The sequence below is a fragment of the Macaca mulatta genome, chromosome 15 (genome assembly GCF_049350105.2).
Source record: "Macaca mulatta isolate MMU2019108-1 chromosome 15, T2T-MMU8v2.0, whole genome shotgun sequence".
Lineage (NCBI taxonomy): Eukaryota > Metazoa > Chordata > Mammalia > Primates > Cercopithecidae > Macaca > Macaca mulatta.
Window position 1 is genome coordinate 128,921,617 of NC_133420.1, and position 23,520 is coordinate 128,945,136.

General features: G+C 50.4%; 1 protein-coding gene across 1 annotated transcript; it reads right to left on the bottom strand.

Annotated features, from left to right (window-relative positions):
- Positions 1 to 481: 481 nt before the first annotated feature.
- On the bottom strand, positions 482 to 5,916 carry TEKT4 (tektin 4). Its single transcript, XM_028842757.2, has 6 exons — positions 5,265 to 5,916; positions 3,745 to 3,815; positions 3,230 to 3,373; positions 2,345 to 2,567; positions 1,582 to 1,736; positions 482 to 758 (listed from the first exon to the last, which is right to left on the bottom strand). The coding sequence occupies exons 1-6, from the start codon at positions 5,796 to 5,798 to the stop codon at positions 542 to 544; spliced, it is 1,344 nt and encodes a 447-aa protein (XP_028698590.1). The 5' UTR covers positions 5,799 to 5,916; the 3' UTR covers positions 482 to 541.
- Between the last annotated feature and the right edge of the window lie 17,604 nt (positions 5,917 to 23,520).

Here is a 23,520-nt window from a genome sequence, read left to right on the forward strand (position 1 = left end):
GGTGCTTCTGGGTGGCGCCTGCCTGGAGGATCACCCCAGCAGGTGCACCCAGCAGCTGGATGAGCCTCTAGTAGAGAAAGTGCCCTGTCCGGGGGGTATGTGAGCTGAGGCTGGGGGCCTGGAGGTGCAGGGGGAGGAGTTGGGGAGATGCAGAGGTCCGAAAGATGTCCCAAGGCTGTAAGACCCTGGTGAAGGAATGGAAGAGCCAGCACTGGTGGGGAAGTGGGGAGGGGGAGCTGGATGGCCTGGCTCTGGGCTGGACACATGGTCTGCGCCCACACCTGAGCTGTGCTGTGGAGCCCCAGTCCCCACCTGGGCACGTCCTGTCCTCTGAGGCACAGGGATTCCTGGTCCTCGGCTCTAACCCCTCATCTCCCACCATTGGGATGATGAGTCCGTAGGCAGAGCCAGCCTCACAGGGGACCCAAAGGCCAGTTCAGACGGACAGCAAGTCAAGGTCCCACCGGGCACACACACTCCGTGCAGAAAGCTAACGTGCTGTTTGTTTGGGGACTTGGCGGGGAAGCACCGTGGCAGCGGCTCACTGGTAGCCAGCCAACTGCAGGATGGTGGGGTAGCGAGTACGATGGGCCATGCACTTCTGGCGGTCGATGAAGAGACTGTTGGTCATGGCGGTGATGTCCTTCTCCAGGCTCATGTGGGTGTCCTCGAGGTTGCGCAGGGACTGCTCTGCTTCTAGAAGCTTCTCCCGCAGCGCTGCGAGGGACATGTTCAGTTCCTCCACCTCGCTCACCAGCCTGGGGGTGTTGGGGAGTATGAGCCGGGGCTGGGGAGGGCAGAAGTATGCACCTTCTGGGGTGCAAGGAACCCAAAACTCCCAATGGGAGCTGGCAGGAGGTCCTGGGAAGACTCCGTGAAAGGACCCCTAAGGGAACCCCACCAGGAAAGCGGCTCTAGGGCAGAGCACAAATTACGAGGGTCCTCCCAGGGAGCGCGGGTGAGTGCGAATGAGTGACCCGCATGCGATCTCGACCCGGGCAGGACAGGACTGGCCCTCAGCCCACCAGGCTCGGTTCTTTCCATTCCTGATGTTTAACGGAGGGAGGCCCCCAGTTCCTTGAAGGAACTGAGGGGCAGGGAAGAAAGGTACTTAGGCTCAGCAGGGGCCACTGGGCATCCGTTAACAAGGGAAACAAAAGGACGGCCCATCTATGCCTGGAGCCCGAGTGTAGGTCATACTTTCCACCAGAGGTGTGGACAGCACCCTCAGGGCAGCAGGGAACGGCCCTGCCTGGCTTCTCTGACCCTGTGGCCTCCTGGAGCTCACCTTGTCTGCAGGAGCTTCCTCCCGGGAAGATGAGGCAGCACAGGGTGGGGTGAGACCACGTGGGCACAGGTCCCTGGCACTGGGAGCCCCCCACCCATCACCTGCCCAGGGTCATGTCCATGTCTGTGTGTTTAAGGTGTGCTTGCGCGTGGCCCCAAAGTCTCCCTCCCCTCTCAGCACCTGCGGGGGATGTGTGTGGGTGGTTGGGGTGTTTATTGGAGGCTGAGATCAGAGAGTAGCAGGGAGGCGGTGGACCGGGCCACCTGGGACTGCCTCAGAGGCACAGGCAGCACCTGAACTGGGCTGCATCGCGGCACAGCTCCACGTTGGGCCGGTGTGAGCGCAGGTACAGCCGGGTCTGGGCGACGCGCAGAGGGGCCTCCTTGTCCTTGATGGCCTGCTTCAGTGCCGCCACGTTGTGCTCCTGATCTGTGATTTCCCGCAGCGTCTGCAGACAGGACAGTGCCCTTGGGCCTGTGCCCTCATGCCCGGGCATATGGAATGCCGATACCAGGCTGGTCCTGCCCAGGTCCTGGGGCTGTGTCCAGACGGCAGTCCTGACCAGTGGCCCCAAGGAGGCATGAATGAAGGAACAATGTGCACGGGGCCCCAGCGGGCTCTGGAAGAGTCAGGCAGCCTGTTGCCCCTTAGCTCTGGTCCAAGAACTACCATCTTTGGTGGTCACCAGGACCCGAACCCTGCTCAAGGACTGGGCACTCAGAGGCGGTAAAGGCCACGCTGAGACCCTAGATCAGAGCCCTGCCTGCCAGGCCAGGACTCTCGGGGACCCCTGGGAGGTCAGTGCTCCCCAGACCACCTGCTGCCTCCATCCTCCCCACAGCTCCTCCTGTTTAGTCATGGGGGTGGCAACACCCGTCCATCATACCCAGCTTCGCCTGGTTTTACACAGGTTTACGGAGAGGTGGCACTTGCTTCTGGGGTCCCTCGGGGTAAGTGGGGCAGAGGAGAGCGGTGCTGAAGGCCCAGGCCAGGTGATGCGGGGGGCAGAGTGGTGGGCAGGCGCGGGAGCCGTCTTGGGGGTTCAGGGCGCCCCACCTTGTGCAGGTGCTGCTGCAGCTTGTGCCGCGCGTCCTCCAGCTCCTCGCAGCGGCGCCCGAAGGCCAGGTTCACAGCGTCGCACTGCAGCCGCAGGTCCTCGGAGGTGTCGCGAAGGATGCAGTCCACCAGCACCCGCAGGTTGGCCGAGGCCAGGCGCTCGCGCTGGGCGCGGCACAGATTGTCCTGCGTGAACTTGGCCCAGGTCTCCGGGGTGGAGGCGCTGCGGGTTGGGGGACAGCCAGGGGATGGCGGGGAGGCTCTGCCAAAGGCCGGGGGTCCTGCCGCGCCCCCATGCCTTGTCCGCGCCCCGTGCTCCTGGAGGACCCGCATGGACTCCGATGCAGCCCGTGCCGCCCCACGAAGCCCAGTCCCCCAGGCTCCCTGTCCCCGAGTGCCCCCCGGCCCACAACTCCCGAGTCCCCCCACACCCTACCCACTTCGGGCGCTTAGTCCCCTCGCGTCCCCGCGATCCCGTTCCCAGCACCGCCGCCCCCGAGGCCGCCTCTGCAGCACCTCCGGCCCCCGAAGCCCCCTTCCCTAGTACCCGGCGCCCGGGTCCCCTCCCTGCGCCCGGGAGTTTGCTGCGCTCAAGTGGGCGGTGGTCGCGCGCCCTCTGCTGGCCGTGGACGGAAACGCAGTCCTGCCGGCGCCTGGGGCTGACCCACCCCACCCTGTCGGGTCTCCCCGCGACCTGGCTGTGCACGCGCTGGGCACTTGAGGGGGTCTTGCTCGCTTGCTCATGCCCGGGTAGAAAGTTTCCCAAGTACCCTCGGGGGCGAGGGCCTCTGGGCCAGGCTGGGGGAAGCAGCCCCGCTGAGGCCCCCAGGTGGAGGGAGGCAAGTCCACAGCCAGGGCAAGCGCGGGGTCAGAGCTGGGGCCCACCTCTCTTGGAAGGCGGTGGAGTGAGGATGAGCCTGCACCTGGGTGCTCTGGCTGTGGTAGCGCCCGCAGGTCTCATCGATGTTGTAGGCCTCCACCTTGTCTGACCAGTCCATCTCGCAGGTCTCCTTGCGCTCCCGGTTCAGTCTGGGGCGAGGTGGGGCAAGGCCTTGGTATGTGCCCAGGGAGGGCCCTGCTGGGGACTGTCCCTGCTGCAGGCTGGGCCCCAGTGCCCGCTTCAGGAGGGAACTCTGGGCCAGCCCCTCCTGGGCAGCCCTCACGCTCAGCAGTGACCAGGAGCAGCCGCCCAGACTGGGAGGCTGCAGAGCAGACGTGGGACTGGGCTCTGGCCACTCAACCTCAGGCTGGGCCGGAACCTCCCCCACCCAGCCCTGCGCTCCCACTGTGACCTGGGGCAGCCCCTGCCCTGGGCCTCAGGGTCCTGTCGTTCAATGCCTTGCCCCAGGACCAGCCGTGGGTGGGGTCAGGAGTCATCCCTTGGGCAGCCCTCGACCCACCGGATCTGGCTCACAGCTTGCATGATGGTTCTCTTCAGCAGCTCCTGAATGTTCCGGATGAGCTCGGCTTCCTGAGGAAGGAGACGCCCTGAGCACCAGAGCCAGTCCCTGGTGAGGATCCCAGCAGGCCCAGCTGCTGCCGGCCTTGGTCAACACCTGAGCCACCCGAAGGAGCTGAGTGCCGGGGCCTGAGCTCTGACTGTGCAAGTTCTGCTGTCTCACTGGGTTTATCTTGGGCTTTTGGGCATCCTCCTTGGTGAGTTGTAAGTGGGGTGTTTTCCTCCAGGGCCTTCCATGGGCTGCTGGGAAGGTCCCTCAGCAGCAGTTCCCACGCCCCAGGCTTTAGGAGTCATCACTGCTGCTCCCTCAGTGCACCCAGGAACATTGGCCTGCCCCTGGTGCCTGAACAGCCCCTGAGGAACCAAACTCTAGGGGCCTAGATGCCTGCCCAGGCTGCCCCTCAGGGATCTGTGCTGGGAAAGACCATGCTCACAGCAAGAACAGGAGGAGGATCCTATGTTTCTTCTTACTGCCTGGCCAGTTTAATTTTCTGTGTGTAGGAACAAGCCTTTTCCCTGTGATTGGGGTCTTTGCCTTGACCACCGGCTACCTCCGTGTGTGCCAGGGCCCAAGTCCTGCGCCCCTCTGTCCCTGGGTTTGCCTCTTCCTGCACTCCTGCACTGTCAGTGTCTCCATTACTGGGCAGGTGCCCTTGGTGCGGGCAGAGGGTTTGCGGGAGCTGTAGGAGTTCTTGAGGCACTGAGGGGGTGCAGGGGGAGGGGTCTGGGGAAGGGAGGGAGGAGGGAAGGCATGAAGGGAGGAATGAACTCAAGGGTTCTTGCCTGAGCTTGGGGGTGTGGCAGGAGAACAGCTGCCCCCACCCCACATCTTTCATGAATGTCTACGTGCTTGCAGTGGTTCTCAGGGAGGCCCCAGGCTCTGAGAGGTCAGAGAATTCTCCAGAGCCAGCATCAGGGCCAGGACTGAGTTACTTTCTCACCCTATGAGGCTGCCTCACTGACAAGCTGGGCTGGATTCGGAAGTTACAGGGACATGGAGGAGAGGGGACCTACGGGTGCAGATCTTTGTTGCCCGGGCTCTGTATAGGATGAATGGGAGCGGTGGCTCCCAGCCCACCCCACCCTAGCTGTCCACACCGGCAGTGCTAGTTCAGGCCTGGGTTTCCACCTCGGGAACAACTGTCCCAGCCAGCTATGGTCTTTGGGGAGGTGCCTTGTGGCTCAGTTCAGGGATCCCAGGGTGAGGATGTCTGTGCCAGCACTCAAAGGGATTGGAGGACAAAGCCCAGAAGAGGAACAACTGCTTGGGAGTCAGGGGCCCTCCAGGGCAAAGCTGCCTCCTGGTCTGTCACTAAGGGGCCAGATTTCGGGACTCAGGGTTCCCAAGTGCAGAGGCCTGGGCTCCCGCATGCCTGCAGCAGCCACCTGGCTTGTCCACATGAACTGCCGGGCCCCTCCTCTCTGCGCCCACAAGTCCCGGCCACCAAAGGCTGCTGGCACCTTCAGCAATTCCGTCTCCACATAGTCGCGCACGAGGTTGGGGTGCTGGCGGCGCTCACGACACTGCAGGTTGTCAGTGGCGATGGAGAAGGGCACCTCCGTGGCGTCCAGGGCGCGCTCCAGCCTCTGCCTCTGGGCCAGCAACAGGTCGGTCTCCGCAGCCAGCGCTTCCACCTCGCGCTGCAGCTCCGACTTCCAGCCGTGCATGTCCTGCAGTCGCTCGCCAACCCTGCGCGTGGAGTCTTGCTGCGTGCGCTGCGCCAGCGCCTGGGTCTCCGATGCCAGCTGCTGGCTCTCATGCCGCTGCCGCTCCGACTGGTCGCGGTCCGCGAAGGCCTGGTGGTAGCGAGCATAGCAGTTCTGGAACCACTCCTCCAGCAGGTACTTGGCGGTGCGGAAGCCTGCGGTGGCCAGCCCGGAGGACGTGTAGGCGCCTGTGTTGCGGGCCACCTCGTACTCTTTGGCCGGCAGCTCGCAGGGCGGCACTGTCTGCGGGGCCGGCTCTTTGGTTAGGAGTACGTCCGTCTGCGCCATGGTGCCAGCCGCCCACCAGGGCCAGGGGAGTGAGGGGTGTGGCCAGCCGGTTGCGATCAGCCCAGTGCGGTCAGCGGGGCAGCTCCAGCGGCTCAGTCCCAGAGCAGGACGCGGCTCCCAGTCGCCTGGGTGACACTGTCAACCAAGAGCTTCCTGTTGCTAAGAAACGGGATCCCTTCTCCAGTGGCTGGGGGAGGGGGCATTCAGGGTGGCAGGCAGAACTGCCCTCTTAAAGGGCCAGGCAGCCCCAGCCCCACCATCCCTGTCCCCGCCTCAGCGCAATCAGCAGTGGCCAAGGGTTCTTGTCACTTAGAGGATCCTGGGGCCAGCCTGTCGCCAGCCTCTGTGTCCCACCCTTAGGGTTTAGGGTGTGGGTGGGGACCTGCTGCCCTAGCCCCTTCCTTGGTCCATCCGTTTGTTCCTGGTTTGGCTCTCTGAACCTGTCCTGTGGGCAGCTCGGGGTGAAAAAGACAGAGGAGGCTCTGCCCACCTGCAGCCCCCTCAGGGCACAGGGGCGTGGCTGTCGTGTGGGTGTCGGGTGTGCTGACTGACAGTGTTACTTGATGTCTCCCACTGTACATGTGGCCGCCCTCCCTGCCCTCCTGACCCCAACGGCAGCCTGGTAGCACAGAGAGGGTCCCAGGTCAGGCCTCCTCCGGGGCAGTCTGAGGCAGTTCCTGCAGGGACTCTGCTCCATCTGCTCCCGGACCTAGTGCCTGAGAGCCAGGCCCTGGCTTCTGGCCTCCTCCTTCCAAGTCCCAGCCAGGGTCCCTTCAGGCTGGGCACAGCGGGGAGGGAGTCTGAGCGTGCTCTTTGCTGGGGAGTTGAATTCAGCCTCTGGGTAAGTGTCCAGAGTCAGACTCCCAAATCTGCCCCACAGGGTGGAGGCAGGTCCTGTGCTGCGGAGGCTGCCCTCAAAGCCACCTAGGGCCAGGCTGCCTGGCAGAGGCTGGATGGGCAGGAAGCGCCCCAGGACACATGGGAGTCCTGCAAACCTGGGGTCAGGGGAGCCCCAGCCTAGGCGCGATTCCCCAGGCGGCCAGCGGAGGGCGGCGTTGGCCTGGCGGTGAGAAGCCTGAGGCTCCTGGCTTGGCCTCCCCTCAGCCTGCCTGGTGCATGCAGTCCTGGGGACCCCCAGCCCCTCCGGCGTCCTCTTCCCTGAGACTCCCCACCAGAGAGTCCTCACTAGGAAGTCCATGTCCCTCCTACAGCACAGGCCCCTGGGCCCCTGTTCCCTCCACCTTCACCCTCTCTCCCACCATAGCCCCCACCCTCACTCCGGCCACAGGGGCTCCTCCTGGGCCATTCCCACCCGCCCAGGGTCTGTCCATCCCCACCGTGTGCCCGCCAGTGTCCTCCCCCTGGACCTGACCTCCCCCGATCCTGACCTCTCCCGCGGCCAGAACCCTCACTCCATGCTGTGGTCACCGCGGTGTGCCTGGCCTGACACAGCCTCCTGATGGGGCTTTGAGGACAGCGTCCCAGAGACTTACCCCAACCCAGGCCGAGCCAGAACCTGTGGCAGGCGGCCTGGGAACCTCTTCTCACTATCCGTCGTCAAGATTGGGAGGTCAGGGGAACCTCAGGGGCTGCAGTGGTCTGAGAAACAACCTCGAGCCTCACTGTGACTCAGTTTCCCCAGGCGGCAGCAGGCTGGAGCCCACGCAGGGCAGGATGCCAGGCTCCACCTTTTGTCTGGAACCTGCATTCACTGGGCACCTCTCTGTAGGCAGAGCAGAGCTGCCCATGTTTGTTCCCTGATCTGCAGCCCAGGAACCCGAGAGACCACCTGAGCCAAGGAGAAGGCCTGTGGGCCAGAGCCCAGCTCTGCGAAGTGGGAGACCTCTCAGCCTCCACTTCCAGGTGCCCTGAAGTCGTTGGCAGGGGGCGCTGCCTGCCTGGGGCTCCCAGACTGAGGGAACACAGATTCACCTGGTGACCGCAATAGGCCCTGCAGGCTGAGGGACAGGACTTGACCAAGGATGCATCAGAGATAGGAGACTGGGCCCTCGCTCCTGCCAGCTGCAAACTCCCAAAGCCCCCAGCCCTCTCATGGGGTGAAGACGCCCTGAAGGACACTCCAGTGTGCTCCCACCTCTGGGTTCTGCCAGCTGGAGAGTGGGAGCCTCAGGCCGCATGTGTCTTGCTGGGTCTCAGCTTCAGGGGACCCCAGGGTGCTGGCAGCTCCCTGAGACCTGGGTCAGGGGGTATCCATTAGAGCACCTTGGTCAGGACCCAGAGATGGGGAGGGCAGGGCTAAGAGCACTCCGGGCAGTTGGCATCTCCAGAAAGCAGGAGGTGGGGCATGGCTGTGTGACAGATGTCCCTGTGACAGGGATGATTGGAGGGACAGAGGGGTGTGCTCAGGGGCTGAGGGGCAGACGAGGCCACCAAAGGGCACCTTGGACACTGGAGGGCCCCAGGAAGGCCCCTGGACCCCATTCTGATTGATCAGGGCCAGTGACCTTGGCCCAGACTGCGGGCCTGGGGACTCGGGTTCCTTTAGTTTCTTAAGAAACTACTATACTCCTTTTTGGCATAGCTGTACGATTTTACATTCTCACCAGTAATGTGTGAAAGCTCCAGTTTTTACTCATGCTCCTCAGCGTTTGATGTTTTTATTGTAGCCATTCTGATATATATATATATATATATATGTATTAATAAGTCATTGTGGTCTTTATTTGCAAATTTCTAATGACTAATGATATTTAACATCTTTTTCTGTTCATAATTAAATGCCATCTGTATTCCTTCTCACATATCACTAGCACAGGCATGAAAAATCAGAGCAAAATTTTTAGAACAATATTCAAGGGAAAAGGTGTTTATTTAGAACAATGAAAACAATGAGACGTTAACTCCCAGCTTAAATAAAATTGATTGTGTCTATAAAAATGGTGAAAATATTGTACTTCCTTGGCAAAAGAAGAAAGGGGAATACTTTATATTCTCTGAAATAGTATTCATCATTTGTCTTTGGTTTGTTTATTATGTGTATGATTTTGAAAAACTGCATCAAAGATGTGACTTTCTGGTGTTTGCTTTGATATTATCCTTGCAAACAGAAAAGCTGGCACATGTTTCTGTATAAAACTGGTCAAAGTTGGCCTAGGAGTGTTATTACATTGTACTTTCACTTTACATCATACTGTAAGAGTTTAACAATAGCTGAGGCATCAGCATTGATGTGGACTTATTATCCCTATTTAAGAGTTGGTGTGAGGTTTAGGAGAGTTATGTGCTCTTATCATAAAAGAAATCTATAAAGCATCTATATAAAAACTCAGTATTTCTGGTTTCAAATTCAGTACTGTGCTATCTGCTTGATAGATTTAAGTTGGCAGGTTAGAGACATTTTATTGCATAACTTCAACGATATATCACAGTGTACTCTTGACTATGTTTAAATCACAAAAAGCCTTTAATCTACACTCAGTTCTTTGAACTAAAATCTTCAGTTTGAATATGAATTTCACTTAAGAACATCCCTAGAAATTTTAGAGAGAAAAAGACTTTACTTGCAGATACAATCTGCATTTGCTTTGACAATTAGTTCACATATGTAAAATAAGTCTACCTGTCTGTATGCATAATTAAGATGTAAGTGTGGCAATGACTTGTTAATTAAAGCAATTAGAATGGTAGTAGATCATGGCACAATGCACCTTAAAAGCCGTGAACAGAATACATCACAAGCTATGATACAATAAATAGTCATTGGGTTGAAAGTAGTTTCCACATGTAAAAACACAAAGCATATTTTAGCCCTTTAAATGTTCAGTCAATATTGGTCTTCTTGTAGATGCATTTATGAAGCAAACAAACAAAACCACAAAACATATAGCTTACCTGCTTCTCAAAACTTGTTGCACAAAGGATTGAGGGACTTCTCTACCCCAGGACCTATTATTAAAACCAGTAAGTCCGCAGTGAAAATCCTTTATTTGCCTGGAGTGTCATCTGATGTGTCTGTTGCAGGCAGCTGTGGCAGTGGTGGATGGTTCAGCGAGACGGAGCCTGCCCATGTCTGTCCATCCATCAGTGGGCTAGTGTCTCTCTGGCTGCACCTGAGCCTTCTCTACAGGAGTTATGGCATTAGCATCGTATTCAAAATAAATAATATTTGATTCAAACTTCCATTTCAGTATTCATTTTCTGACTAAGTTTGTGTAGCATGCTTAATTTTTCTGAGGCTCAATTTTAGTAACGGTAAAGTTATATCTGCTTAAAAGACGGGCACATCCCAATTTTGTGTGCATTTATTTTTTCTTGAGATGGAGTTTTGCTCTTGTTACGCAGGCTGGAGTGCAATGGCGTGATCTCGGCTCACCACAACCTCCACCTTCCGGGTTCAAGGGATTCTCCTGCCTCAGCCTCCTGAGTAGCTGGGATTACAGGTGCCCGCCACCACTTCCAGCTAATTTTTTGTATTTTTAGTAGAGATGGGGTTTCGCTATGTTGGCCAGGCTGGTCTTGAACTGACCTCAGATAATCCACCTGCCTAGAGGCCTTCCAAAGTGCTGGGATTACAGGTGTGAGCCACCATGCCTGGCCTCATCCTCAAAAAAGAATTTATCAAAATTTTGTGTAGGTTTTTTTTTTTAAAGTAGAGGAGTAACACTTTATTAAAATGCCACTATCTATGTTCTAACAAATACCTCAATTTCACAATTAAATGCATGTGGGGAGAGAGAGGGAGGGAGGGAGAGAGAGACAGGACGGAGGTGGGGAGAGAGAGAGAGAAGAGAGAAAGGTATCTCTGGTGTCTCCTCCTTTTCAGATGAAGACCCCAGTCCTAACAGATTAGGGCCTCACCCTTTTGCCCCCATGTTAACCTTTACTTTCTTCTTTCTTCTTTTTTTTTGAGATGGAGTCTTGCTCTGTCGCCCAGGCTGGAGTGCAGTGGCGCAATCTTGGCTCACTGCAAGCTCTGCCTCCCGAGTTCATGCCGTTCTCCTTCCTCAGCCTCCCGAGTATCTGGGACTACAGGCGCCCACCACTACCCCCGGCTAATTGTTTGTATTTTTAGTAGAGACCAGGTTTCACAGCGTTAGCCAGGATGGTCTCGATCTCCTGACTTCGTGTTCCGCCCACTTTGGCCTCCCGAAATGCTGGGATTACAGGCGAGAGCCACCACTTTACCTTCTTAAAAGCTCCTTCTCCAAATACAGTCACATTGGGAGATAGAGCTTCAGGTTAGGAATTCTGGGGGGACAAAATTGTCTCCAAAAAAGACACTAATATGAGTGCTCAGATTGCTGGTGAATATGTTCATGTTACAATTATTTTTGCTTCACAGTTTTAGATAATGAATACTTGGATAATATCTGCTGTATTCTAATTTTTTCAACACTTCTTACTTGCAAGGATTGTAAACAGAAGTCTAATGTAATTATTATGTCTGTTTCTCTGTAGACAATGTGTTTGTTCCTCTGCCTTTTTAAAATATTTTATCTTTGTTATAGGTTTTCTACAGTTTGAACATGATATTCCTGGGTATATTTTTAAAATATTCATCCTGCTTGGTGTTCCCTGAGCTTTTTGGATATGTAATTTGGTGTCTGTCATTAATTTGTGTTTTTTTCCTAGTTAAAAAATGAACTTTATAGATTTTACATTCTCAACTTTCACTTATTTTCAAAATGAGAGACAAGACACCTAAACTCCAAGATTTCAGTCCTGAATGCAATAGTACCAGATTTCCAAGTTACATAAGTGAGTTGCATAAACACTACTATTTCAAATGTACCCTATAAGAAACACATGGACATATTTGAGTGGTTTAACCACACAGTGTCATATCAATAAACATCAAAGTATCTGACATGTATTTGTCCATTGAAGGTAAACACAACTCTGAGTATCAAATTAAATTAATCATTTGCCTTTTATAATCTAAATTGGAAACTGAAAAACCGGAAGAATGTAGAGGTAAGTAACTGAAAACGCTCCACTTACTGCACACAAGCCCATCATGACAAAGAATGCTAGAAGTAGCTTTCCTCAGAATAATTGAACACTTGAAATATTATTTTACCAGAAAAGTTAAAGCTTTTAATGTGAAAATCATGGTAAATGACATTTACCATGACATAAGTTAAATGACATTTTAACTTAATAGTAATAGTTAAGTATCTAGCAAATTACAGATTTTGAGCAATTAGTTACCCACATTTCACCAGGACCTTCAGTGAAAGTGTCTGCTCTCAACATTTGACCAGAACCTTCCAGTTCTGAAGTGTCTACTCTTTAGAGTTGCTTTAGCTTTACATATCTGTAAAACCTAAGATTCCTCAATGAGAAGTTATAGTTTATTCTGTACTAGATACATGTAATATATATATAGATTTAGAACAAATGGATGCTTTTTACCTTCAGAGAAAGTATTTTCATTTATACAACATTAGATTTTTTTACCCATGTGTAGGCATGAAAGTGTTTTCCAAATGCACAGGGTCCACTTCCACAATTCTAAAGCAAAAATAGAGGCATACTAATGGATAATAATTTATAGTTGTATGCATTTTTTACCTATGTTTAAAGAAATTCAATTGCCATTTAGACAGAGATGTGATGAACTTGTAACACATTTCTATGACTTGGAAAATTAAAGGTCTAAAAATGTCATAGCTCTGGGCAATTTGCAATTTGTGCATGGGTTCACTCACCCTATGGTCCGTGAACTCCCTTATCCTGCCAACTGGGGGTACTTTCAGCAAATATGAGACTCAAAAGACTAAGGAAGAAGGGCTCATTTAAATTAGTTCCCCTAAAAGTTGATTCTAATCTTGCAATGAACAGTTTTAATATACTTGTGAGTTAAATTTTAAAGTAATTATAAAGCCATTTACTCTATCATAAATGAATGAAATGTAATTCAGAACCACACTTGAAACAAGTCTTTCATTTTAATGAATGGTATCTTTCATTTATATACAAAGGAATTCAATTGCCAGCAGCATTTAAATATAGAAATAGTCCCATCTTTTCTCTAGTCTCTTTTATAAAGTAGTGCCATTTTTAAATAGGTGTATTTGTTACCCAGCTTTTCAGTAACTACACTATGGGTATCTAATAGATTCAAGAAAAGATTGGAAAATTGAAAAGATTTAGCATTTTAAACATTTGAAAAATGTTGCTACAAAGCATAGATTATGAATGCATTAGTAAAATAAATTCACACCTTATGTGAGAATCATTAAGTTGGTTTAATAATTATATCACAGAAGTATGGGCTCATTAATATCTATGCCAATTTATGCCAAATAAATGAGAAAGTTTCTGTAGCTAATTCAGCTCTAAGCACCATTAAATACGGTTATGCCAAACAGAACCTGGTTATGTAATACCCAGAATATAAACCTCAGCAAATTCACACTTTTAGAATGACAACACAAGTGAGAGTTAGAATGAGAGGCAATATTTTATTTAAAAGTACCATAGGCTGCTAAGAGTATTCTTTTCTTTAAATAAAAATTTGTGTGGTTGTTAATAATGTACCTTAACACTGGTCCTCCTTGACAGCGGTGTTAGAGATGGTTAGGTGGAACCTATATTACGGAAGTCAGAGTTGCCCATTTCTTTAGTTCAGTGATTAAAATTGAAATTGCTTTTACAGAACAATTGAACTGCTGCTTACAATGTAAATAGAATACCAACAAGATTCCTGTTGTATTCCCATTATTCTCTAATTAGTATTTTTGCATTTCAACTCTGACCTGACCTTGAGTAGTTCCTTTATTTTTATTTTCAAACATTTTTGTGAGTATATAATAGGCATATATATTTACCAGGTGCGTGAGATGTTTTGATGCAGGCACGCAATGTGAACTCATCATATCATGGAGAGCAGGGTATGCATCCCTTCAAGCACGTATCCTTTGTGTTATAATCCAATTACTTTCTTTTAGTTGTTTTTAAATGTACAATTATTGACTAGAGTCCCCCTGTTGTGCTATCAAATAGTATGTCTTATTCATTCCTTCCGACTATTTTTGTACCCATTACCCATCCCCTGCCTTCCCCCGCAACCCCCTATTACCTATTATGTCCATGAGTTCAATTGTTTTGATTTTTTAGATCCCACAAGCAAGTGAGAACATGCAATGTCAGCCTTTCTGTGCCTGGCTTATTTCCCTTAACAGAATGATCTCCAATTCCTTCCATGTTGCTGCAAATGACTGAATCTCATTCTTTTTTATGGCTGAATAATACTCCACTGTATATATCTACCGCATTTTCTTTAATACATTAATTTGTTGATGGACACTTAGGTTGCTTCCAAATCTTAGCTATTGTTAACAGTGGTACAACCAACATGGAAGTGCAGATATTTCTTAGATATAGTCATTTCCTATTTTGGGGGTATATACCCAGCAGTGGGATTGCTGGATCATGTGGTACCTCTATTTTCAGTGTTTAGAGGAACCTCCAAACTGCTCTCCCCCATGGCTGTACCAGTAGTACCTTAAAATGCAAATGCAACTGGTAAAAAAAAGCAGGACAGCATGTAGTATTTGCACTTACAAATCCTACCAGTTTCATAACAATCTGCATTTTTTTTTTTTTTTTTTTGGTCCTTGGAAGAGTAACCACTTAATAAAACAGATACATAAAAGCGCAATATTCCTTCCTTTGCATGGCATCCAGGAATGGTGAATGCAAAGAAACAGTCATCCCTTCTCTTCCCCCCACTTCTAGTCTCCCGAAATAGGGACGCCAGGTCAGACAGGTAGAGGAGAGAAATGGGGCACAGGGTAAGATATGATGAATCTCTTAAAAAGAAATCCACTTTCCCCAGAATGCTAGCCTGATGGGAACTCCGCCCCATCCATTCCAACCTAGTAAGGATAATTTAGTTTGTATTTTCTGGTCTCACTTCCTTACATCTAGTGTTCTTTTTTCGTTTCTGTTATTAAATTTCAGAAGACAAACCTTGGCATTTTCTAAAAGAAATTATTTTTACCTAAATACATTGGACTTTAGTCTTAATTTGAAGGAATAGGATAAGTGGCCTTTAGGAGAGCGTTCCTCCTCCTCCTCTTCCAGTGGCTGCTCTGGGTCCCTGAAAGAGGGTGTGATGTGAACCATCTGGGTTGTGAAGTGGATTTTGTTGAGCCTGTGTTTTTTAAGCCCATTAGTCCTGCCCGAGGCTGTGTGCTCTGGAATCCTTGGTTTCGCCTCTGGACAACCTTCAGCCAAGTGGTGACGGTGAAGAGGGTCCCCCCATCCTCCAGGATGTGTGAGAGTTTGTAGGTGATGAGATGGAGGGGGCACCTTTCAAATCTTCAGCGCCCACCCCCGCTGCTGGCGGTGCTCTCCCCGTCGTCCTCGTCCAGGGCTCCCAGCAGGTTCTCGGATCTCCTCTGTGATGCTCTAACTCACATACTGGGAGGCCCTTTTCCCAGTGTAGTCCCTAATGTCCATATCGGCGTCCTAGGTCCCTACTAGCCGCTTCGCCATCTCCAAGGTACACGGCTGCCACGTGCAGGGCGGTGCAGCCCTGCTGGTCCCGGCCTTGCTGTTCCCAGGCAGCGGAGCCTCCCCGGGGAAGGTGACCAGCACGGCCAGAAGCTCCCGCCCGCGGTGCCAGGCGCCCGCGCGGGCAGGTGCGGCGGAGATGCAGCCCAGCGCGGCCGGCGGCCGGCCCAGGAGCAACCCTCTAAGCTGTCCACTCCCCATCGACGGCCGAGAGCAGCCAGCCGCGCTCCCGGGTCCGGCTCACCCAGCCCCGCCGCTCTCCGGCCCCGCAGACGGGAGGCCAGCGCGGGGCCGCCGGAGTCACCGGCCTCTGGCGGGTCCTCCCCGGAGCAGCTCCCCGGCTGCGGCCTCCAGGACACGCGCTCCCCTGCGGGGGCCGGGCGCCGCCCCTTCTCAAGTCGCGCAAGCTCGGGCGGAACGAACGGCCTCGGGGCGGCGGCTCTGGAGGGGCTGCCCTGTCCGCCTCCCGGCAGCCGCGGGCGGGTCCCAGGTCCCGGGTCCCCGTCTGGGGCAGGCGCTGGCGGAGCCGGGAGTCCCTCCTGCGTCCCCGCGGCTCAGGGCGGCCGGTGCGGGGACCGGGCTCCCCTCGCCCGGCTGGGCCCTTCCCGTGGAGCGCCTCGGGACGCTGTTTCGGGGAGGGCGCGGCGGCTCCTGCGCTGCGTGGTCCGTGGACGCGGGACAGGCCCCGGGGGAGGCCCCGCCAGAACCTCTTCCTGAGACGCGGGTACTCGGCGCCATCGGCTGGGTCGGTGCCGTGGCCACAGCGTCCACCCGGAGACACATTTAAACAGTTTTATTCTCCTGTTTATTCTTATTTTTATTTTTTTCATTCCAGAAACCATTACTACTATGCAAAAAAGTAAACATCTAGTTTAAATAATAATTTGATACGGTCAGGTGGGGATGAGTGCACACGTGTGTGTACACACAACACAGGCTCTGAACGGGATATTTTGGCGGAGCAGAGGGATAAGGCTTTTATTTTGTTGTTGTGTTGAGTTAGAATCTCCCTTCTCACAATTATATAATGTAAATCAGGAGTTTTGTTAAAGCTAATTTGTACAGCCAGGCAACATCTTTTCCCCATATATTTATACATATACACTCATCTCTAATATTTGCACTTATTACTTCACCTAAAAGAGCTTGGAAAAAGAGTCCTAAGTCCTTGGCTAGGTTAAGGTAAACATCTATATTTTAAAGTAATAAAAACACTTGCTATAGACAGAGACATACAGACACTGTGGGTGAAGCTGATTGATGTTCCGCTGACGGAAATGACATGGGGTTTTCTGAGGGAAAGCCCAGCATGCTACAAGGAGAGGGGAGGTCCCGGGAGGGAACTGTAGTCAGCATTAGGATCTAAGTGTCAAACAATCAAAAACAAGTAAAAAATGGCAGTAGTATGTTTTCACCTGTTAGTAATAACCCTGAATATCAAAGAATTAAATTAAGTAGGAGTGGCTGAATGGATTAAAAGACAGGACCCAATTATATACTGCCTACAAGAAACTCAGCTCACCTATGAAGACTGACATAGACAAAGTGCAGGGATCATGAAAGATATCCCACACAAATGGAAACAGAAAAGCAGGAGTAGCTATACTTAGATAAAATAGAATTTAAGTCAAAAAAAGAAAAAATAAGAATAAATATATAATCAGAAAGAAATAAACAGCAGCCTAACAAATAAAAGTGCATATGCAACCAACACTCAAGCACCTAAATACAGAAGCAAATATTAACAGACCTTAAAGGACAAATGGACTGCAATATAATAATAGAGAACCTCCACACTCCCCTATAACCAACGCCCCACTATCGTCAATGAACAGATCATCCAGACAACAAAATATCATAAGTTAAACTTTATACGAATGGACCTAACAGATATTTACACAGCTTTCCATTCCACAACTGCACAATGCACATTCTACTGAGTAGCACATGGATTATTCTCCAGGACAGACTATGTGTTAGGCCAAAAAACAAGTCATAACACATCTTTAAAAACTGAATTCATGTCAAGTATCTTTTCTGACCACAGTGGAAGAGTATTATAAATCAATAACAGGAGGAACTTTAAAAACTATACAAATATACGGAAATTAAAATACAAGCTCATGAAAAATACAAGCTCATGAACAGCCAATAAATAAAAAAAGAAAAAGGAAATTAAATATTTATTGAAACAAATAAGAATAGAAACACAACATAACAAATCCTGTGGGATTCAGCAAAGGCAGCTGTAAGAGGAAAAATGCATACCTATAAAGGCCTACAAATCAGAAAAGTAGAAAGATCTCAAATAGCCAACCTGACAATACAGCTCCAGTAATGAGTACAACAAGAAAAATCAAATGCTAAAATGAGTAGAAAAAAAATCTTACAGATTAAAGGAGAAATTGTAAAAATAGAAACAAAAACTACAAAAAGTCAAAGAACAAAGAGCTGAGGTATTTTAGAAAACTCAAAACTGACAAGCTTTAACTAGACTAAGGATAAGAAAAAAATCATAGATGAAAAAGGAGACATTACAGTTGACCCTAACAGGGTTAGGGTCAGGGTCAGGGTTCAGGGTCAGGGTTCGGGTTCGGGTGTGGGTCTGGGTCAGGGTCATGGTCAGGGTCAGGGTCAGGGTTTAGGGTTCGGGTTAGAGTTAGGGTCAGGGTCAGGGTCAGGGTTTAGGGTTCGGGTACAGGTTCGGGTGCAAGTTTGGGTTCGGGTTAGGATATGGGTTAGAGTTCGGGTTCATGTTCGGGTTAGGGGTAGGGGTAGGGTTAGGGTTAGGGTAGGTTTAGGGTTAGGGGTTAGGGTTAGGTTTAGGGTTAGGGGTTAGGGGTTAGGGTTAGGGCTTAGGGTTAGGGTTGGGGTTGGGGTTGGGTTTGGGGTTGGATTTAGGGTTGTGGTTGGGGCTAGGGTTGGGTTACTGTTAGGTTTGGGCTTATGGTTGGGCTTAGTGTTAGGTTAGGGTTAGGAAATTTCTTGACCTGTCGACCTTTGTTATTAACTGAGCGGGAATTAGGAGAGGAGCCTGGTCCTCTCCACACTCCCCAGCAGGTACGCCGCCCATGTTCCTGTGGTGAACTGCGGTTCCTGTATGGTCGACAGGGCTGGACCAAGTAGCTGTGAAATTTCTTCTGAAGAAAACGCACAAGGAGGATGCAAGTGAGCTCAGTGGAGGAGGGGTACTACCCCAGGGGACGTCCACATACATGGACTTGTGAACCCCGAATATCTGAGATGGTCTCAGTCAATTTAGAAAGTTTATTTTGGGAAGGTTGAGGACGCACGCCCATGACACAGCCTCAGGAGGTCTTGACGACATGTGCCCAACGTGGTCGGGACACAGCTTGGTTTTATACATTTTAGGGAGACAGGAGACATCAATATATGTAAGATGAACGTTGGTTTCGTCGGGAAAGGTGGGACAACTCGAAGCAGGGAGGGGGATTCCAGGTCACAGGTAGGTGAGAGACAAACTGTTGTATTCTTTTGGGTTTCTGAATAGCCTCCCCAAAGGAGGCCATCAGATATGCACTTATCTCAGTGAGCAGAGGGGTGACTTTGAATAGAAGGGGAGGCAGGTTTGCCCTAAGCAGTTTCCAGCTTTTTTTCCTTTAGATTAGTGATTTTTGGGCCCTCAGACTAATTTTCCTTTCACAGGCTAAGCAGCTTTAGGAACTGAAAGGTTCATGAGGCTGTAAGGAAGAGTCGAGTTGCTCCAGGTGAGCCTGGGCCACAACAGCACGCAGGACCTGGGCGCACACGAGGGGCTCCTGGGAGGGTTCGGGAAAGGGAGCTGTGAACCCTGACTATCTGAGATGGTTTCAGGTGATTTAGAAGGTTGATTTTGCCAAGGCTGAGGACGTGCACCCGTGACAGCCTCAGGAGATCCTGACGACAAGTGCCCAAGGTGGTCAGGGCACAGCTTGGTTTTAGGGAGACATGAGACGTCAGTCAATACATGTCAGAAGTACCTTGCTTCCATCCAGAAAGGTGGGGACAACTGGAAGCAGGGAAGGGGCTTCCAAGGTCACAGGTAGGTGAGAGACAAATGTTGCGTTGTTTTGAGTTTCTGGTTAGTCTCTCCAAAGGAGGCGATCGGATGTGCACCTATCTTAGTGAGGAGATAGGTGATTTGGAATAGAATGGGAGGCAGGTTTGCGTTGAGCCGTTCCCAGCTTGGCTTTTCCCTTTAGCTTGGTAATCTTGGGGCCCCAAGATTTTCTTTTCACAGAGCCTATGACTAGATTTGCATTTTTAGATCCTGCGAGGAGGCGGCTACACACGTGCAGAAGTCATGCTGGTGGCCTGGACTCCGAAGGGAGAGAAGTGGGTTTGAGAGACATTTAGGAGGTAGGATTGCCAGGGCCTTGGTGATAGCTTGGATGTGGAGGGCGGAGCAGGAGGGGTGTCAAGCAGATATTGCTCTTAGATTACCACCTGGGATATTAGGGAGAGTGAGTGGGCTGGTTTTTCTTTGTTAGGCAGAACTTGATTTTGTGGTGCAGTGGGGCGCCTCAAACCAAAGGCCTGACTTCCTCGTACAGGCCAGACCCCACATGGCCGTTCCTGTGACTGCCAGGCCACTTTGAGGCTGAGAGACATGGTTTTGTCTGGCCTCTGCCCTGCACGTGTTTATGAATGACTTCTCTGTGTTGGCAGATTTGGGGGTCCACCAGATAGGATCCTGTGAAGACACCTCAAAGGTCTTTAGTCCAATTTATAAAACATCATTTTGTTCATTACATCATTTCCACAATCAAAGATGAATAAAATATACGGAGGTTTATTTAGTGAATAAGGTAGATGGTGCACCTGTGCTAGGCAGTGTTTTAGTTCGTTGAGACACCAAGGAGTTGAGACAATCCTTTACCTTGGAGTTTTGTGTCTGTAAGTCCTGCTGTTGAGCGTTGTGTGTGTTAAAATGTCTGATTTGGGCAGGTGAGATCTGGGCCATCTGTAAGATTAGGTGAGAGGAGGTTGGTGTCCAGCAAGTATCCAGTGCCCCATCAACATCCCAGTTCTTGTCCACCAATCTTCCAGTTGTAGGACTGATGCGGAGGCCCTCAGAGCGACTTCAGAGGAGAAGTAGTGTGCTCTGTGGCTGTCTGTTTTGGAGTGTAAATTGTAAATCCTCTGCAAACAAGAAGTTGGAAACAAGTAGTGTTTCAGCTTGAGTTTCTTGTAAATGGCTTGCAGTTGTATGAACCAGAGCACGTATACCACAGGGCAACAGGAGGGTCCCTCTATCACCATTTCTCCCAGTGGCCTAGGTAGGGATTTAAACAGAATAATGTGTGCAGCCTCATTGTGTGAAAGTCCAGTACTTTGTGCTCGGAGTGTCATCAGGGAAGGGCCCCTGACTTTGAAGGCTTCTGTGTCTCGCTCTGTGATAGGAGGCACAACGTGGCCTTGGTCTTACGAAGACCTTGGGTGCCACAGCTCACTTCATCCCTGATCAGTCTGATGCAGGTGCTGGGCCCTGGTTCTGGAGGTGAGAATACACCCTGGGCTTCCACTGCATGGCTGCCCTGTGAGCATCCGGGTGCTTATTTAAGGACTGATATGGAGTCCTGTGCCAGATGCAGTGGTGCACACCTGGGAACCAAGGGTCCCTGCTTCTACTGGAGAATCTGGACAGATGTAGAAGGTAAGGAAGGCTGGGAGTAGGGGTTAGGGTTAAGGTTAGGCTTGGGGCTGGGGTTGGGATTGTGTTTAGGGTTAGGGTTAGGGTTAGGGTTGGGGTTGTGTTTAGGGTTATGATTAGGGTTTAGTGTTAGGGGTTAGGGTTTTAGCATTAGCGTTTTAGGGTTATGGTTAGGGGTTAGGGTTGGGGTTATGGTAAGGTGTTAAAGGTTAGGGTTAAGGTTTAGGGTTAGGGTTGGGGTTATGGTAAGGTGTTAAAGGTTAGAGTTAAGGTTTAGGGTTAGGGTTGGGGTTAAGGGTAAGGGTTACAGCTTTTAGGGTTAGGGTGCTTGGCAAAATGGGTCCACCCTCTCCCAGGTAACCTTGGCTCTAGGCCCTCTATTATGTCCTGGCCTGCCCCACCAGTCCCCTGGAGCCCTCTGCTGACCTAAACTTCACGCTGTATGTTCTTACTTGTAAGTGGGACATAAGCTATGATGATGATTCCAAAGCCTAAGAATGATAAGTGGGCTTTGGGGACTTAGGGGGAAAGGTGAGAGGGAGGTGAGGGATATAACCCTACACATTGGGTACATTGTGCTCTGCTTGGGCTATGGGTGGACCAAAATCTCAGAAACCATCAATAAGAACTTTAGCATTTAACCAAAACCACCTGTTCCCCAAAACTACTGAAATAAAATAAAATAAAATAAAATAATAACAACAGATATCTTATTCCTTTGGTATACCACATGGCCTAGCTCAAGAATTTACTAAATACTTGTAAAATATAAGAATCAATGGAACAACGGGGTAAGCACAGCTCATGCAGAAGTGTTAAGGTTCAAAGCAGTGTTCCCTGCACAGGCCCTGGGGTACTGCATTTTTGGGGAGGCACTGCCATCTCAAGCCTCCTTGTTTGTGGCTCATGTTCTAACCCTCACACAGCACATGCTTGTCTTTAAAAGCATCAAGGTGAAATAAACCACATGTTAATCAAGGTAGAATAAGTGGGCAATTAGAGAGCCCACATAATTTAGTTGTATAATAGTAAACTTCTGCTGCATATTTAAAGGAAAATAGACAAGATAATCTTTTTTATAAAAAGTGCAAATTATTTCACTGTTTCTGAATACTTACTGCTAAAACTCCACACTGAAGCACTGCCCAGAATGGTGGCCTGTGAAGCGTTCTCAGTCTAGGACATGTTATTCCTCTTCTGTAAAAACTGCACCACTTTCAGACAGACTCTCAGGCAAAGACACAGAAAATTATCTCATTATTAGATTCATGATCTTTTAGAGGTTTCCTATCACTGAGGTCATCTGAGCCAGTAGTTTTCAAAATGATTTGATGGCTTCATATCCTAAAATGTTACATTTAAATTCTAGTTAAAAATAGTTTACTGTATTTTCCATTCTAAGACAGATTTTTTTTTATGCTTTACTTTTTCTGGAATTAACATGCATCTTCCAATTGATCCACTGCATTAAATATGATGAGATCTCTTCTGTTCTTCTAAAAAATTATCAATACATTTGTGATGAATATCGATTTAATAGCATCTCAGAATTTAAAACATCCAGGTTACAATCATTAACTCTTCTACAAGATTTACATACAAGAAGGTCATATTTCTTTCGTTTTATAAGTCAAATTATATCTAGCAGAAACTCCCATGTGTCGAGATGTGGAAGATTCCAATTCACGGAGGTTCCTCGTCATATTCTGTGCCAGATACTGGAGGCTGGGATGGTGGCACTTCATGCTCCTCACCTTCCTGTCTCACTACTTTTCCTGAGACTGCCAACTGCTGGCCCTTTACTCTGAAGGGGGTGAGAGGACCACTGCCCTGGCACTGGGAAGGGGATGCTCCTCACAGCACGGGAAGTGCCAGGAAGGCAGCCGTCACATGCCGGAACCTTGGCCACACCAACCACATCTGGGGAATTGCATGTGACTAGGGCCTAGCCCATTAGGAATGCTACTGTTCTGGGAACATCTCCCCGGCATCCTCATTTTGTTTTCCCATTGGCTAGTCCAGCTTAACCCCTTAGAAGATTCTAGATCTCCCCTGAAAATACCTAGGTGACAGTTATCCAGGCAAATTCTCTTTTCCTCCTTTAAAACCATAAAGGCCATATGCGTGCGTGTGTGTGTGTGTGTGTGTGTGTTACAGAGAGGCCTAATCTGCAAAAGCACAGCTTGGCTAGGGAGCGGGCCGGGGTTGGCGGCTGGGAGCCCGATCTTGGGGGGTGCCTGACCCCCCCGGCGATGGGGCTCCCAGAAGCCAGGGGGGCGGGCAGGTGGTGGCGGCTGGATCGAACCAGTTTTGACCAGATCAAACCAGATCAGACCTGATGGAACCGATTTGGACCGGATCAAACCGATTTTGACCTTATCAGACTGGATCAAACCGGATCGAACCGGATCAGACCGGTTCAAGCCGGTTGTGACCAGATCAGACCGTATCAAACCAGATAACACCGGTTCAAACCGGATCAAACCGGATGAGACCGGATCAAACCGGATCAGACCGGATGGAACCGCTTTTGACCGGATCAGACAGGATCAAATCGGATCATACCGGATAAAAGCGGATCAAACC